Source organism: Apus apus, chromosome 1, assembly GCF_020740795.1.
Source record: "Apus apus isolate bApuApu2 chromosome 1, bApuApu2.pri.cur, whole genome shotgun sequence".
In the NCBI taxonomy this organism is placed as follows: domain Eukaryota; kingdom Metazoa; phylum Chordata; class Aves; order Apodiformes; family Apodidae; genus Apus; species Apus apus.
Window position 1 is genome coordinate 123,163,873 of NC_067282.1, and position 18,216 is coordinate 123,182,088.

An 18,216-nucleotide genomic window follows, 5' to 3' on the forward strand; every position below is an offset into this window, starting at 1 on the left:
ACAGGTAAAATGTTTAGTGACCTCACTTGTGCTTCTCATGTATACTTGCTTGCATTACTCAGATCAGGAAAACACGACACTCCAAATGGCAGCCCTGTCCATGAATGTGCTTGTTACAGAGAGACAGAAACACTGCGAGGGAGAACACAACAATCACCAACTTTAAGATAAATATAAATACATCCAGCAGTAGCTTTCAGCTATCAGCAATGAGCACTTGTTTCAATTCTTACCCTTAGACCCTTGCAGCACCTCAGTGTAATTTGCTAAAAAATGCTGAGATCCTACACACCTCCATGGCCAGAGAAATACCTGCCTAGCTAACCCACACCCCTGAAACCTTTCAAATCATACGCTGTAAGGGAGAATAACTGGAGGAGAAAAGAACCTTTGGGTTGACTGATCTTATATTTATACATGCATCTCAACTCAAAGAAACAGTTTTTCACTTACCAATACTGAGTTCTGCATGGCAGTGGGAACTACTGCTCAAGTCATTATTTCTTTGCCACTGACCCCCTCTGGAATTCTATGGTTCCTCTTTCCAACCTGCCCCAAAAACTCCTTCCTATTTAAAAAAACATCAAGATTTCGATGCACATTAATATTCATGGTGCCTGACCTAAGGGCTAATTCACAGTTGCTGCTGTTAGCATTAACATAGCTCCTCAATACTTCAAATGTCTGGAGTTCTTACCAGAAAGGAAGAACTATGAGTAAACATAATTTTCAGAGGATAGGGCCACTATACAGTTGTGGATGCTGTTATGCAGGAAAAAGTAGGTTAAGATAGAATCATATCATTGTTAAGGTCGGAAGGAACCTTAAAGATCATCCAGTTCCAGCCCCCTGCTATGAGCTACCACTAGACCAGGTTGCACAAAGATAAGAGATCCACCAAAAAGTCTCAGTGGTGGTGAACTTTGGAGGGCATACTTTGACAATTCCAACTTCCTCTTACGTTTTGTTTTTAAAAGAGGAAATAATTCTTTCACACACCATCGAATGTCAGTGCTTCTTTTTCTCTGTCCTGAGATCTCCCACAAACTCACCTATCAACTACAGGTATCTTTCCTATGTGAGAATATTCCATTTCTGGGGCCTCTGTTCACCTTTCTATTGTAGTAAATCCCAACTGGCCACACTCTCACATACTTATAGTCTGGCAGTGCAAGTCAATCAGAGGAAAAGGTGGGCTATAATCGAAGCCTTGAAAGCATCATTTACAGTACCTCAAGACTCTTAGGTCTTTAACATAACAAAAAAACCCAAAGCTTCAAAAAACCTGCATTTTTTTTTCTTTATCAGTGCTACTGAGAAAACTGGCACCCAGTAATAACAAAACAGTTGGTTTTGCCTGTCCTCTTTCACAGCAACACAGTGGCATTCATTCTGTGTTTCCAGCACATTAAAAGGAGCATGGATCTTCAGACTCAGAAAACATGTCTCATCAGCTCCTATAAACACACTGTCATAGTCTTTGAATAAGTCAAATATTTCTCATTTCTCATCTGTCAAGTACCTTGCAAATCAAGTGTGCTTCAGATTGTCAGACAGGTAGGCAGACATGGAACATGAGTCACTGTCAGAAACACAGGAAGAAAGCAGTATTCCCATCCTAATTGACCCTCTGAGCCTGTACTAGCAGGCTAGGCTCTAGGTTTTTAGTCCTTTAGTCTAAATAAAACTCTGCACATTTCTGTCACTGTTCACTGCACACTGATTTTCCTTTTTAATAAAAGTTAAGCAAACAAAACCAAAAAAAGTTGCTTCAGAAGCAGGAAGACCTCTCCTTCAGGTATAAGAACAAAGGTTTTGCAGCATCATTTCAAATGTACAGTTTGAGCTAGCCAGTGATCAAGCTATTTAGAGAAAAAAAACCAATAGTTTCCTAAAAGTATTTATGACAATCAGGAACTGTCCTGATCATTTTTTATTTTTTTCATTTGAAAAGCAATGAAAAAAAATAACCATCATCACGTTTGAGAACAGATCTGCTGCTGGATGCTGCAGAGCAGATGCATACATCTTAAGATAGCTGTGGTCAGACATTGGTGTTGAGTGACTTTAAACTACAAGAGCTCTTCACCTTTTCAAGGTATTTCTCTTCAGTGTAGCACTGTGAGATGTTTTGTCAAATCTATAAAATAGACTCCAAAGGACAGCTTTTGTCAGAGCTTCTGCTGCAATGCAAGCCTCATTATGTTGCCTGGCACTCTCTCTACATCTACACCAACAGTATCTGCTGAACTGAAACACATTTTCAGAAGATGGTTAGTTTTCATTTAGACTGCACACAAGTGTTTTCTTGGCACCCTGATCAGTATCCACTTCTCATTAGACAATCTGAAACTTTTGAAGCATTTGATGTGCAAAAAGGGACTCCTATGTTGAAGGAGGAAAATCACTAGTAGAAAATGAGTACATGAATCTTGTTTAAAAACTGACGAATTAATGCAATAAAATCAGCCAGCTGAACTAGAGGAGGGAGGGACTAAATACTTAAACAAATTCATTCCTCGAGGGGTAAGAGTAACTTCAGACAAAAACCCAAAGTTGACAGGAAGCATGAAGGATGTTTTCCATACTAAGAAAACTAGAACTTTATAATTAATCTATTTTAGGAAAAGCCTCGGAAGAGCTAAGGATTTTATACTACATAGGTTACTAGGCTAGAAAGGGAAAAACAGGAGGAGCTAGTATCAGAAAGGTGTCTGGATGTTAGCAGTACTTACTCTTCATTGGTGTTGTTGCTAAAGTTGACATTAAACTTGGCCAGGGGCCAGTGACTGCAGAGAGTTAAATAAAACACATTAAAGAGTGTAAAGACTGTTGGTACTTCATACACGTGTTTACAGACATGATGGACTGACTTACTAGCTTCTCTTACATACGCATTGATCCGATTAGGAAAATCAACTTTGACTGCAGAGATAAGCCCCATTGCATAACTACTTCAAGGCAACAGTTTCTTTTTACCCTGTACTTGGCACACACATTTGTGACCACATCTCATGTCTGAAGCTTGTTTTCAGGCGTATTAGAGCATGGCAACATGCCCCTCACTATTTCTAGCCCTGTACTCATTTGTCTACTATTTTAAGCTTTCTTCAATCCTTTCAAGTCTTCTTCACAGATGAAAAGCCAAGCCTTGAGGATAAGTAACAACCATACCCACCATTGCTGCAGAGTTAAGCCTTATCATAGAATCATAGAGCTGTTCAGGTTGGAAAAGCCCCTTGGGATCACCCAGTCCAACCATCATCCCTCCTGTACAAAGTTCTCCCCTAAACCAGATCCACCAACACCACATGCAAATGACCCTTAAACACCTCCAGGGATGGTGACTCCACCACCTCCCTGGCAGCCTATTCCAGTGTCCAACCACTCTTTCTGTGAAAGAATTTTTTCTTAATGTCCAGTCTAAACCTCCCCTGTTGTAGCTTGAAGCCCTTCCCTCTTGTGAGGGAACTGATCATTCATGACAGGTCAACTGGGAGTTACTGTCACGCGGCAACAGTGTAAAACTGAGTAGGCAAGGATGGATTACTCACAAATTCACTTCTTCTAATAGCCTTATATAGAGGTTTGTTAAACCAGGATCAATGTTGTCCTCTCTAATTACTTTGAATCTGCAGTTGCTACTGACCCAGATATCTGAAAAATCAGACAACAGTCTGGCTAATTCAACAAAATGTGCCTTTGAGCTGAATTTCTACAGAATAGATCAAGTGAGGATAAGTTGTGCTGGACCACAACAAATTCAGCTATCTTGTATGATGCGCAGCCTTTCAAAGGTTCTTGCTTTAATCTGAATTACTAGCTGAGATTTTGAAATAAAACAACTTATTACTTGCTTATCTACCAGATTTTTGCTATGCAACAAAATATGGGAGTCTATGCTTCAGAGCATATTACCAAACAGAAAAGCAACATTTGTCTTGGGACTTCATTCTCCTCTTTTAGCTGGAGTTAATTTTAAAACACAAATCAAAGGACTGTAAACACATAAAGGTTTCTCTTGCAAAAAATTTAACCTAAGTCTGAACATGCCTTCCATGCCAAAGAATATGTGCTATTAAAGCAGCCAAAAGATTTTCTCATTTTTGCATCAGAAGTCTTCTATCATGTTGGCAGCTGAACCCCTCAGTAGGTGTAACAAAGCAATGATACACACACAACTGCTTGTTTGGAGCTTCCTAACACTCGCAGATACTGTGCACAACATGAACGTCCTGAAAAGTCACAACTAGCAACATCCTAGAATCTTGACACTGAAATGGCATTCATCCTCAGTAAACAGGTCGCAGAGGTAGTAGAACATCAAGTTGCACAGGTAGCACATGATAAAATTCCGTTCTGGTGGAAGTAACGTGATCAAAATCCTTTACTTCAAGGTCTTTGCTACAGTGCAGTGAGGGGGGAAGGAGAAGTCTGCTGAAAGCCATAATAGTTCAGTTATAAGAAGACTCCTGGGCAGCATTAAATGCTCTGCTCATCTTCTGTGTTAAGCTCCTTACTCTCTTATTAAAATAAAACATCTTAATTGCCAAGAAGATACCGTAAGCTCAGTTGTCTTCCTTCAAAGTATAAGCCCATCTCCTTACCTGCTTGCGCCCCCAGGCCGCTCCCGCATGCCCAGAAAGGAGCGGATGTTAGCTTGCCTGCTGGACACCTCTATGAGCTCTGGCCCTTGGATACGTTCTAGGAAAGAATCAGGTCTTTGGTCTTCATGGTGCACATGTCTTGTGGCCCACGACCTCATGGATACGACAAACCGTGAGAGCCTGCATGGAACAGACACACAACAGTGACTGAACCAGCCAAGAGCAACAGACACTTCGAATCGTCCCCACCAGGAGCAGCCCAGGAGGAGTTTTCTCCACTTCTCCACCTACCGTGAAATTAAACTTGATGGGTTAACTGTGTGAACCCAGTCACTTCCCACAATTTCATACCTCACCTTTTCCAGTGGGGTCAGGAAAGTATCTCGCACGTCAGTTCCTAGAGCACTGCCCTAGCACCCACCACAAGAGCAACAGAAGAGTATTCTTGCTAAGTGGAGGCAAATCCAGTCACTGGGGTCGGGCAGTTGACTTCTGACAGATTTCTAATGCTAATGTGATAATGAAGGAATCCCACACTGACAGAATTAGGAGATACAAAATACTCATGGGTTCACACGCTCAAGGGCTGGTACACACAGTGGCAACAAAAGCTGAATAGTCAGCGAGGAAGGATGGACTTTGAAAGAAGGAACAGTAACGATTCAGCCACTTTCCCTGTGATTTTAAAGGGTCTTTCTGCAGACAAATTAATTGCCTATCACATATAAACCTGCCTACTGAATAGGAAGCACTATTTCCTCATTCTAAGTTTCTAGCAGATCACTGAAATGAGATAAGCAAAAAATCATTACAACATAATTAATCACTGAACCATTATGTATCTTTTTCTCTATCTACCAACTCACATTACTAATCCTTATAATTTTTCTGTCAAAGATCAAAAGGAAACATATTTCTGAAAAGCAGAAAATAATGGAGACTGAAATCTAAAAAAAGTGATGATGTTTGTTACCCACACAATATGCTGTGTTATTTTCTATCAGCAGTCTAGTTTGGGCAAGAGTGGTGTTAATTCAGATTTCCCAAACTTGGCCTCAAAAAGAAGGTAATGAAACCCTGAAGGGTGCTGAACTTCTTACAGAGACTTTGGGCCACTAAAGGAAAGCTCTTTACATTCTCCCTCCATCTGCCAGGATTACACGTGCTCAGAATCCACAAAGCAGTTGATATGAACAGTTTTAATCTTAGGGTAAAGTCTTTCAATTGCAGTTCTCAAGGGCCTAACTACACCTCCTCATGGAACCTGCCCTGGTTACTCTGAAATAAAAGGACAAAAAAGGGCCCGAGTAATATAATAAATTATAAGATATTTCTAGTTCTTTAGCACTACACCAATATAGCATCATATAAATCACCTACAATTTCCAACTATTAAGAGAATTCAAAAGCCTAGCAAGAACACACACAAAAAAAGAAGCTCCACATAGGTCTGAGATTATTTAATAGATCTCTCATTCTATTAAAAAAATGTTGCATAAAATTAAGATACAGAATTTTTTTCCTTGCCTGAGCAGAGCTCAGCTGTCACATAAGGAGTGGTATGGAAAACTACAGATATGGATTACGTTACTTATGTTAGAAAATAAAGAATTTTTATAAGACTTACTCATTAAGGAGCAAATAATTTTACCAAACAAGATTGAGAGCCTCTCTATTTGAACAAAGAAACAGAATTTTCTGGTTTCTGCAATGCTGTATTATTTTCACATTTTTGTCCTTTACATTTCAAAGACAGAGAAGTCTACCAGGTGCTGTCGGCTTAGGTCCTTGAGAACTTGCATTCAAAAGGCATGTTATTTTGCCATAATATTTAAATTGCTAAGTATTCATGTTTTCATTAATATGCTCCTGCATATTCAGAGCATAAGTAAGTGTAGCTTCACATGTGTAACTCAAACCATCCTGAAAAAAAGTCAAGAACAATATAAGCGAAGATTAAAAAGGAAGTTCTCAATATGAGTTTATATATTCACATGCTTTATGTTTACAATGTTTTCACTTGAAACCAACTTCTTGCAGACTTTGTAATCCACATGAAGTGGTATCACTATCTGACAACCGAACAGGGAAATACAACTTTATTCTGCACCACACAAAAGGTTGAAGTGTAAACACTTCTTAAGTGTAAACACTTTTATAATTATTTTTTAATTTGCTCTTTGAAACACACTATCCTTAAAGTCAGTATGGTCTGTATTGTGTATAACAACAGTATCTAAGGACAGAGCTCTGTAGTCTCAGCTAGAAACATTTAAAACAGACACAGTAAGTTTTTGAAGCTCCACTTTTAAGTCCTGATAAAGTAAATTACTTTAATGGATTCTAAAAACTGAGATAAACTCTTACACTCTCAGCACAAGAGCCCCTTCCAACAAGGGAACAATCCTTACATCTAATTTGCTAGGAAACAAACATTGCATCAGCTATCAACCAGAACCAAACACTTAACCTTTTACTTCACAGTCTGGCATCACTTCATACATTTCCTCAGCATTCAATCTGTTTTCAGATATGAAAATGTAAAAATAGTTGGGTTTTTTTGTTCAGAGTAATTTGTGAGCTCATTCAGCATCTCTAGGATTCTAAGGTGAGTAAGCAATGAGTTCAGAATCGAGGTCAAAAGCAGCTTCTGTTACTTTTTGTAGACTTTCTTCAGCTGGATTCCGTCCATTTTCTTTTGAAAGTGATGGTTCTTACTTTGCCTCCAAATTGTGATCAGTCCTTTCAACAGTTTAAACTGAATACTGGAAAAGGTATTAGTTAGCCTGTTACCTTGCCATTGCTCCCCTGCCTGTGAATGAGCTCATCTGAGATTCAGATACGTGTCTTCCGTCCACAGAAATGACTCTCTGGAGTTCTGAAGATGCATCCTCACACAGTGGATGGGTTCTGCAAAAGCAATTTTTAAAAAATAATTCCATACAGCCTCGAGCAGACTTCCCCCCATTTGATTCTTTCCACCACTACATAAATAAACCGTGAAGCAAACCCTCCTCTTCCTAGTAAGGTGGCATACACTTGATAAACAGAAAGCTAAGGGGAAGAGTGGCTGGAGAGCTGCCCAGCAGAAAGGGACCTGGGGGTGCTGACTGACAGGCAGCTGAACATGAGCCAGCAGTGTGCCCAGGTGGCCAAGAAGGCCAACAGCATCCTGGCCTGTATTAGAAGTAGTGCGGCCAGCAGGACCAAGGAGGTGATCGTCCCTCTGTACTCAGCACTGGTGAGACCTCACTTCAAATACTGTGTCCAGCTTTGGGCACCTCAATACACGAAGGACATTGGAAGAGGCTGCCCAGAGAGGTGGCTAAGCCACCATCCCAGAATGTGTTTAAAAGTTGTCTGGATGTGGCACTTGGGAATACAGCTTAGTGCTGGGCTTGGTAGAGTAGGGTTAATGGTTGGACTCGATGATCTTGAAGGTCTTTTCCAACTTAAGTGATTCTATATTCCTACTTTTGTGGAGCCATCCAACACAAAATGGAGTCAGTGGAGGCTCTGCCATCCATTCCAGCAAACTCAGAACCTGATTACTCTTTACTGGTCAGTACTACTTTGGTATGCAGATACACCATTATGAGAAGCATGCTTTCTACTGCATATCACATCCTGTACGGTTACCAGCAGCTTTCCTTCAACATGGAGTTCACCCCCAAGGAGTTTTAAGTGACTCCTCACTGCTCTCCTAGACATTGTTTTAACAGTCTGGAATTTCTACCAGTGTGGTTCCTTTTTATGACTCAAAGCAAATCCACATCTCTTTTTGCTTTCACTCTTGCTTGGACTGAAAGGGAAAATGGTGATTTTGCAGTAGTCGGTCCTGAGGATGACCACTGCTGTTCTTACCAGCCTGCTGTTGCCAGCTGCACAACTGCAGGCCTGAAGCTGTTTCCCTTTTAACTGAAAGTGCCCCTACTGCACAGCAAAACAGACAACAGGGCTTCAGGGCTGCTCTGGCAGCGAGGAGATGCAGCATCTCTCAGGCTACTGCCTCTCAAGGAAAGCCCTGCAACAGCCCAGCTGCACACAACTGCAGGCACTGATGCTAAGGTTCAGCTCTGTGCAGTGTCTGCCAGCTGCCATGAGGTCCTGTAATTGTAAGAGTGCCTATTAGCACTGAAATAATTAGCATTTGGGAAAAAATTGATCAAATTTTAGCTTTATCTTCCAGTTAAGGGAGTTTTGAAATTCACTTCACCGGAACTTGAACTTTACCAAAGCTCACTATGGAATTTTTTCCAAAGGCAGCTAAGGTTTTCTTTGTGCTTTTCATTCTTTAATACTCTCTTTCACAAGACTTTGTCACATCCACTAGGGATCGCTTTTTTTCCCCTCTGTAACGCAAACAACTCTCACATGACTCTGTTAATCTGTTTTGCCAGGAAAACACTGACAACAATGATACTTGCAGTATCTTCCTAAGAACTGGCAACAGCATTTTGAATACCCTCAAAAGGATAATTAGAAACTAAATTTTGTGTGTAGTCACAGCTAAGAAACTGACAAACAGAATTAAAACTTCCTAATTTCTACACAAGGAACCATGCTAAAAAATATAGGTCCTGCCAATCCCAGAATTCTCAACTTGTTAACTGTCTTCTTCTCTTCTAATAAGAAGACACCAAGAGACACTGTTGAGTATTGAAAAACTTTTATACTCCAGTTTATGTTGTGGGTGCTGAAAATACTGCGGATACCAAAATCTCCCCCATGGCTTCTAGAGGAGAATGAATAAACTAATGGAGCAGAAATCCATTATGGATTACCAGATTCACTGAGCCTCCTGAGCTGAATGCTGGGAGACTATAAAAGGAAAGGATGCTGCAGATACTTGGTTTTTTTTCTTTTTCCTGGAGCACCTGACTACAGTCCTGCTGAAGAAAAGACACTGTGCTAGTCAGTCTTTTAGACTGCACTGCCATGGCTGTTTTAAAGTCCTTTTATTCCTTGTTACAGAAAACCAGCTTATTTTGTGTGATCCTAGACAGCAATAGATTTTAATATTGCTTCTTCTGTTCTTACTTACAAATTATTACTATTTTGAATCCTGAAAATAATTGTTAAGGTAGTGGGAGTTCTTAGAAAATAATTTTAAGTGTCACCTATGTGAAAAAAATAAATAATTTTGCAGAAATAGATAGTGTTCCATGGAGGCTTAAGCCAGTATCTTTTCTTTCCCATTTGGATGGATAAGAAGCTTTATGCAATCAGTGACCCAGAAATTGAGGAGTATCTCACTAAGTTGCAGTAACTCAATGGCTTTTAGTGACCGTATATCGAGTCGTTATATTTGCTCTAAATTCAGGTAATTAAATATAGGCATCACAAAACAAAGCTGTGAATAATAATACAGAAAACAAAGTAAGCATGGATTGAAATACTTTAGGTATCCTTAGAAGAAGAATTTTAAAAAGCAAAAAGATTGTCAGAGTGCATTATTTGTTAGTCTAAGAAAACCCTACACAGAGGTCAGGCCTGGGAAATTGGGCCAATTAGACTTCTTCTGAACTCTTGGAGGGAGATCTATTCCAATTTTACTATCCCCTATAAGCATACTGAAATACAAGGACAACATGTGATGTTCCACTTTCATAGAACTGTGCTGATTTATCAGAGGTAACAAGAGCCAAGCAGGAGCTGAAAACTGCTGTCTAAAATGCACTGTGAACTATCTTCTTTTTTTTTTTTTGGTAAACCTTTTTTAGTCCCAGTTTGCTTTATTATTGACATTATTGTGTTTGGGTATCTGCTGGCAATAAATAGAAGGCTACACATGAAGAGCTCAGCTTTCTTGTGAGTAAATGCTTAGGAAGGCAATGCAGAATAGTGCAGAGACAGCTCTATCAAGTACCAGAAGCAACACTGTCCTACTAGCTCCATTCATGAGCACATAATCATACTTGCTAAGTACTTGATCTTTTAAGTGCTTTGTGTGCATGATCATCACCTCCATACTCCTCATCAGTCTTCACAGGAGAGCCCTCTGATCATCTTCATGGCCCTCCTCTGGACGTCTCCATGTCCTTCTTACGTTGGGGGCTTCAGAACTGGACACAGCACTCCAGGTGGGGTCTCACAAGAGTGAAGTAGAGAAGAGTCACCTCCCTTGACCTGCTGGCCATGATACTTTTGATGCAGCCCAGGACACGTTTGGCTTTCTGGGCTGCAAGTGCACATTGCTGGCTCATGTTGAGCTTCTCATCCACCATCACCCACAAGTCCTTCACTTCAGGGCTGTTTTTCAATCCATCCTCCACTCAGCCTGTATTTGTGCTTGGGATTGCACTGAGCCAGGTGCAGAACTTTGCACTTGGCCTTGCTGAACTTCATGCAGTTTGCATGAGCCCACTTCTCAGGCCTGTCAAGGTCCCCCTGGATGGCATCTCCCCCTTCCAGAATATCAACCTCACCACACAGCTTCGTGTCATTGGCAAACTTGCTGAGGGTGCACTCAATGCAACGTGTTTAATCGCCTTCCTGAACTATAACCATCAGGATTCAGAGGAAGATCCAGGGAAAGGAGAAATGCTGTTACTCTAGAAAACATGTGGGTTTTTTTTCCAATGTCTATAGTTGTCTATTTTGCTACAAGACAAAAAAGGGCTAAAATTTTGGATGGGATCTGTCTTTTGGTACAGATATATTCTAAAACAAATCTGAATTAAAAGCATGTATCAGAATTCTCTGTTATTCAAAAGGTACTGTATATACTTACTAGCAATCACTTCAGCAATCCAAAAACATCCAAACAAAATATGACATCTCTTATCCAGAGCAAGATTGTATCTTTTTACTCATCTATGAACTCCATTAACACTCATGACAGCAAACTTTCTTTGCAATAAATGTCTCTTCAAGACCATCATCATCACAATGAAGTGCAATTCCCATTTCAGTCCCTCTATCTGTCATAAGCAGGTCACTGCCTCTGAAACTGCAGATGAGTGCAGTGATTTAATTCTACATTTAAACCTTTTTAACCACACTCTCACGTCCTTGCCAGTAATTCCATTCTATAAACTGCCAATCACTGCTACCCTCTACAAAAAGGACATTAAAAAAAGAACATTAAAAAAAAGGCAAAGAGAGGCTCATTTAGATCTGTGTTTTCCCATTTCTGAGGTACCACTGTAGAGACAAAAGGACTCCCTAATGAGACCATGGGGAAGTAAAACTGAGCCAAGCAGGCCACAGTGTAAAGAATAAAATCAACTTCATTTTCACTAGTGTAGGTACATCTATGTAACAGAAGCTTATCACAAAAGCAAAGCAGAGAGAAAAAATTGGACCAACTCAAACAGGACAATGATCACATCCCTACTAAATCAGAGGAAGATGCAATCCAAAATTATCCTAATGCAGGCAGTCCTATCAGCCCAGCAGGTTTTGAGTGCTCTAGTCTAAGTACACATTTGAGCAGCAAGAGACAGACTAAGGTCCCCCCAGTGAAGGTTGTTGACCATAACAAGTCAAAAGCAAAACACTTTCCAGTCTGTACAGGTGCTAGGATTATCAGACACTTTCCTGCAGGCCCAGCAGGGTTTGCCCAGACTAGACAAATGACTGATACTGTGTATAATGTAAGTGGAAGCTCACTGGCACATTTTAAACAGCCACTTAAAAACTGACAAAACAGAGAAAGGTGAATGTAAAGAAACTGTTAGAGCTCCACTGTACAGTGAGCAGCTCTGAAAAGTCAGTATTAAAATGTTTATACTCTTTATACACCACAAATGTTCTCTATCACAGGAACAAGCCAATTGGCAGAGGCTGCTTTTAAAAAAAAAATCCAACAACTTTGTGAGGGTTTTCACTGCCAGGCACTAGGAGGATCCCTTTTTCTCCAAATCCCACAGACTGTGGAAAGCACAGACCTTGTGGTGACTTGAGAAAGATGTTTCTCCTTACTCAGTTGGTGTGATTGCCAATGATGTGAAAATGGGCTTCATTCCTGAGGTAATACAGATTCTGGTTCCAAAACTGTGAGCCATGACAACCTTCCTGTTGCTGTCTCTTCTGGACTTTGGATACACATCATTAAGTCAGTGAAGTGCACTAGGTCAACAATACCATGTTGTAACACTCCCGTAATGCAGAGTTACAGGAGTGCCACAATTTATGCAGCAAATCTGTCCTCTTGACTGTGATGAAAGGAATAAGTTACCTGATACAGCCATTTTCAATCCTTTCAAGATCTTCATCAGTAGGTCTGACAGATATTCTGTGCATACCAGGGTAGGAGCGCTGGGTGTTGATTTTTGCCATTTTGCTTTACATATCAACATCTAAATGACAGCTGAAACAGGAGGGGGAAAAAAACAAACACGTTGTGAAGGCTGCAAAACAAACATGCTCAGTACTTAAAAAGAGCTATTTATCAAAACAGTGGAAGAGCAAAACCAAATTCAGCTAACTGAAGAACAGCCAGTGATATTTACTCACACAATGTGACGCAAGTTTCTTGATTTATTTGCACTAACCAGAAAAAAGCACTAGTAAAAATATAACAAAATTCAATATGACCACAAAAAAAGAAAGGGTTACATGACATTTTTTTTTAGTCTCTGGGCTTTCTGAATACCTACCTTGTCATACCTATTATCCATAGTAAGACTGTATTTTAAAATCTGATTAAAACAATGTTTACAGTTAGAAAGCCAACCAAAAGAAGCCAGGTGATCCATGTGCTAGGACAGCCCATCCCACCTTAAGTTGATGTTACTGTGCTAATTTTACCTATTTTATTAATTTTTTATTCTGAAAATGTATATCAACCAAGCAGATAATTCACAAAATGAATCCCTCAGCTTAATGTATGGCATGCATTAACTCTGTATTATCTAAACTCTGCAGTAAACATATACCCTTTTATTTCCCTATGTCATTTTTATTATACTGCTTCAAGACAAGCTCTGTTAAGATACTTAGCAGCTCCATTCCTACAAAATTTAGGAAATTGACCTAAATTCCAGATCTGGCCTTCAATGCCCCTCCAAATTCGTATCACATCTATCACCTGCAAAACAGGTTTTAAGACTCAAGTTCCATTCAGGATTTTTTTTTATTTCAGGTATGACTAGAATTAAATTCTCTTGGGATCAATCAACTGCCTCAGACCATCTACTGTCCCTTTTTGACCTGTAATCTTCTGTCTCACTGACTATACAACATCCAGTTTTAGCAGCAAATGACATACAGATCTTACAGGAACTAATGTTCTGCTCTGAATATTCCTGAAGCAAAGCTCACAATCCATTATTAAGTATGTTATGCATTCAGTTTCTTAAAAGCTAGATACCTGATTTACTCTCCACTCAAATCCCAGAAAACTGAAGGGAATACTATAGTCCTTTTAAAATTATTTAATGTATTTCAAAATATAAAATAGATTAATTTGATTTTTTCATCCAGAAATAATTGAATTGGTCTAGAAATAGCTCTTGGGTATAAATTAACACCTGAAAATCTAGTTAATATTTCCCATTACTAATTTTGCTTTAATGCAGGTCAACTGATTGGTAACTGTGTCTCACCTTAATCTGAGCCCCGTTCTTACTGGTTAATTGAAGTTTTACTGAGAAAAAATTGGTCATTTCTATTACATACTGATATAAACAGAGATCTTTCAACCCACTCTCAGACTTGATTGTTCATTCAGAAGAATTAATTCCTGAAGTGCAGATAATTTATGATAAAAACAACTGTGTAAAAATGTTAATTGGAACAATCTTACAAAAGGAATCATTTTGTCTGTTCAAACAACATTTGGCAAATTATTTATGTATATGTTACTGTATATTCATTATAAATACCAATTAATGTGATTTCTCTAAAAATTATTACATTTTCTTTTAAAATTCTTTAAAGTTTGGGAGCCCTCAACACAGGAAAGATAAAGACCTGCTGGAAAGGGTCCAGAGAAGGGCCACAACAATGATCCAAGGGCTGGAGCACCTCTCCTGTGAAGATAGGCTGAGGGAGTTGGGGCTGTTCAGCCTGGAGAAGAGAAGGCTCTGGCGGGACCTTATAGTGGCCTTCCAGTACCTGAAGCAGCTACAGGAAATCTGGGGAGGGGCTTTTCATCAGAGAAGATAGTGATAGGACAAGGGGTAATGTTTTCAAACTGAAAGAGGGGAAATTTAGGTTAGATGTTAGAAAGAAATTCTTCACCTTGAGGGTTGTAAGGTGCTGCAATAGGTTGCCCAGGAAGGCTGTGGAAGCCCCATCCCTGGAAGTGTTCGAGACCAGGTTGGATGAGGTTTGTGCAGCCTGGTCTAGTGGGAGGTGTCCCTGCTCACAGCAGGGAGGTTGGAACCTGATGATCTTTAAGGTCCCTTCCAACCTTAACCATTCTATGCTTCATCCTCTGAGAGACAAACATTGTTATTAATAAATTAACCAGCCATATTAATAGGTTTCAAAATAGGTATGATGCCAAAAATATCTCATCTCCAGGAAAATTTTTCATCAATCATCCTTTACTTACAATTATTGCTTCTATTACATACATTATAACACAGAATTAGATTGACAACATGCAACAGTGTTTTGGTGATTAGAACTTCTTTTTTTGCCATAATAATGAGCACTAAAGTAACTGCCGTTTCTCAAATATTACTTTGAGCATAGTTCAAGGTAAAAAGAAAATGAGTTTTTCCTTCTGTTGTTACTAATTTCTTCAAAGTTCAGCTTACCAAAATCTGCAAAAGTAGCCTACAATTTACACTGTTTTACTGCCCACATTTCAAGACTCAATGCTACAACAGGAGGTTACAAGACAGTAGGTCAGGGTGTCTGAGCACGTTTCCTGCTGACAAATTGCTATGCATATGCACAAAATAAAGCACAGTAGCAAATTGCTGCTTCTTACTAATAGCTGCTCTTGCTGACTATTTAATTGCCACTGCTTTGAGCTATACTAAGATTTTAAGACTAGAACTAAGAGTTTAAGACTAGAACTAAGAGTTTAAGTCTAGAATGGCATGAGCTGCTTGGATGTTACTGCTCTGTATAGACCCTGCTCTCCTTTAAAGCTCAGTCAAATCATTTTACTGATTTTTAAATCATAATGGAACTCTATCACATAGCAGGAGGGAAGAAGGAGTTGTCATCTTCCACGGAATGGTCTCATGTGTTCCCCAGGTACCCCCATTAAACTTCCACTTTATTCAAGATTTTAAAAGCTTAATGGCCAAAAGAACAGCAATTCATAAGATAAGTAACAAGCATTAACTTTTTTTCCAAGGATGTATTTCCAACACAAAGTTAGTACCGGGTCAAGATTTTTACTAGTTCTGCCAGTTAACACAACAATAACCCTGTCATTAGTTCTAGTGATTCACAATCAGATTGATATCTGCCTACAGCAGTTCTTAAACAAGGATCACCTGGTTTATAATGTCCAACAGTATAAATAAATCTGTTTCAACAATAAAAATATGAGATAATAAAAACCCTTGGATGTCTAGGGATGATGTAGATAATTTTTTTCCAACAACATGTACTACCTCATTGAAACAACATATTGCTGCTAAACCTGGAGAGCACGGAACAGTGCCATTCTGTGTTTCAAAAGCTGTAGGTGTGACGTTCTGGATTTGCAGACCTATCGTTTGTGCATCAGTTCCTCAAAGCCTGCTTAAAAACCACTAAGTACAGTATTTCTTTAAGCTTGGAAATTAAATGGCTTCTCCAGGTGTTTCTAATCTCCTGAAATTAGATACTCCTAGTCTGGAATTAGAGAATACAAATAGATACTGAAATTAAGATATTCATAATCTCCTGGAATGGTTTGAGTTTGCCAGTGGAGCACTACCTACACAAAAGAGTTCTATACCCAATTTGGACTTACAAAATCTATGCCACTAAAGAAACAAAACAAGTCACAGGGTAGGAAACCAAACACAATTTTGGATTAAAAACTAGCTGCTTAGAAGACAGAAAGCAAGGATGGAATTAAAAAGTCACCTTCACCTCTGCAAACGTTTATGAACACTTCAGGGTTCCATAGGAATACCTCTCATTAATGATGCCGATGAGAAAAAGGAGCAGTAAGACAAAAAGATCTCCAGATGGTAAAAAGTACTAGGGGCAGGAGAAACAAAAGTCCAAGGAACTCCAGCATGAGCCACATCAACTAGATCAGTTTCTCCATTTCATGGCTAGTGATGCACAATGTAGGCAAATGGAAACAAATGAGTAGAGATGAAAGGCATGTAAACCACTACATTATATGCCTCCAAATTAACCATGTGCTCTCACTGTTATGTTCACTGTTGAATTTTACTATGCAAGCCCAACTGTGGGAGAGAGACAGAACACAGGACTGGTAGAAATAAATAATGCAGTAATTATTAGGTACAGCATAGGAAGTGAGAACTCCTAAAGCAACATTTTGGCCTTCATGAAGCACATCAAAATTTTGACAAATTACTGGGTAGCAGATAAAGGAGAAGCATTTGCTCCTGCTAGGCATCCAAAGTTCCTAATGATAAACATGTTTAAAGATCTTGGGAGGAGAGCAGCACTTCAAAACTGGATCTGAAACCTGGAAAGCAACTGACCAGGGAGCGGCTCAAAACGAGCATGGAGCTATCAAGAGTCAGCCAGCAGGAAAGTGCTGCAGGGGCATAAAAGACCACAAACAACTTTTGCAAGGCTGCAGAAGGACAGCTCCAGCCAGCTGGGGTCTGCAATCCTAAAACTGCCGCTAAAAGCTGGTACTTACAAGACAGTTTGAAGAACTGAGTAGAGCTCAGTTTCGTATTTAAAAATGCGGTTCTTAGAGAAGTGTGGTGGCTTGGCCTTGGCTGGCTGCCAGACACCCACAGAGCCACTCTCCCACAGCTCCTCCTCAGCAGCCCAGCGGGACAAAGTGAGGTGAGAAGGTTCATGGGTCGAGGTAAGGAGAGGAAGATCGCTTACCAATCAAAGGCAAAACAGACTCGAAATAGGGAAAAATAATTTATTTTCTTGCCCAGTAAAATCACAGGATGGTCCAGTTTGGAAGGGACCTTAAAGATCATCTAGTTCCAACACCCCTGCCATGGGCAGGGACACATCCCACTAGACAAGAGGCTGCTCAGAGCCCCATCCAGCCTGGCCTTGAACACTTCCAGGGAGGGGGCTTCAACAGCTTTCCTGGGCAACCTATGCCAGTCCCTCCTCTCCCTCACAGGAAAGGATTTCTTCCTAATATCTAAACTAAATCTACCTTCTTTCAGCTTGAAACCATTACCCCTTGTCCTCTCACTACATGCCCTTGTAAAAAGTCCCTCCCCAGCTTTCCTGCAGACTCCTTCAGATACTGGGAGGCCACTATCCCATCTCCCTGGAGCCTCCTCTTCTACAGGCTGAACAACCCCCACCCCAGCTCTCTCAGTGTGTTTTCCTAGCAGAGGTGCTCCAGCCCTCTGATCATCTTTGTGGCCCTCCTCTGGACTCACTCCAACAGCTTAATGTCCTTCTTTTGTTGGGGGCTCCAGAACTGGACACAATACTCCAGGTGGGGTCTCACAAGAGCCAACAAGAGGAGAAGAATTATCAGAGTTGGATAGTGAGAAACCAAGACAAAAACACCTCCCCCTCTCTC

General features: G+C 40.0%; 1 protein-coding gene across 3 annotated transcripts in view; it reads right to left on the reverse strand.

Moving 5' to 3' along the window:
* Positions 1-18,216, reverse strand: part of CNGA3 (cyclic nucleotide gated channel subunit alpha 3) — a 35,895-nt gene that overhangs the window by 11,431 nt on the left and 6,248 nt on the right. For 2 of the 3 annotated variants that reach the window (XM_051632350.1, XM_051632343.1), the window contains exons 2-4: positions 12,790-12,921; positions 7,401-7,517; positions 4,608-4,787 (exon numbers count right to left, since the gene is read on the reverse strand). In XM_051632350.1, coding sequence (XP_051488310.1) covers positions 4,608-4,787; positions 7,401-7,517; positions 12,790-12,890 — 398 coding nt within the window. In that variant the 5' untranslated portion in view covers positions 12,891-12,921. Of the gene's footprint in view, positions 1-2,735; positions 2,790-4,607; positions 4,788-7,400; positions 7,518-12,789; positions 12,922-18,216 lie in introns of all 3 variants that reach the window. The other variant, XM_051632333.1, reaches the window with a different exon arrangement.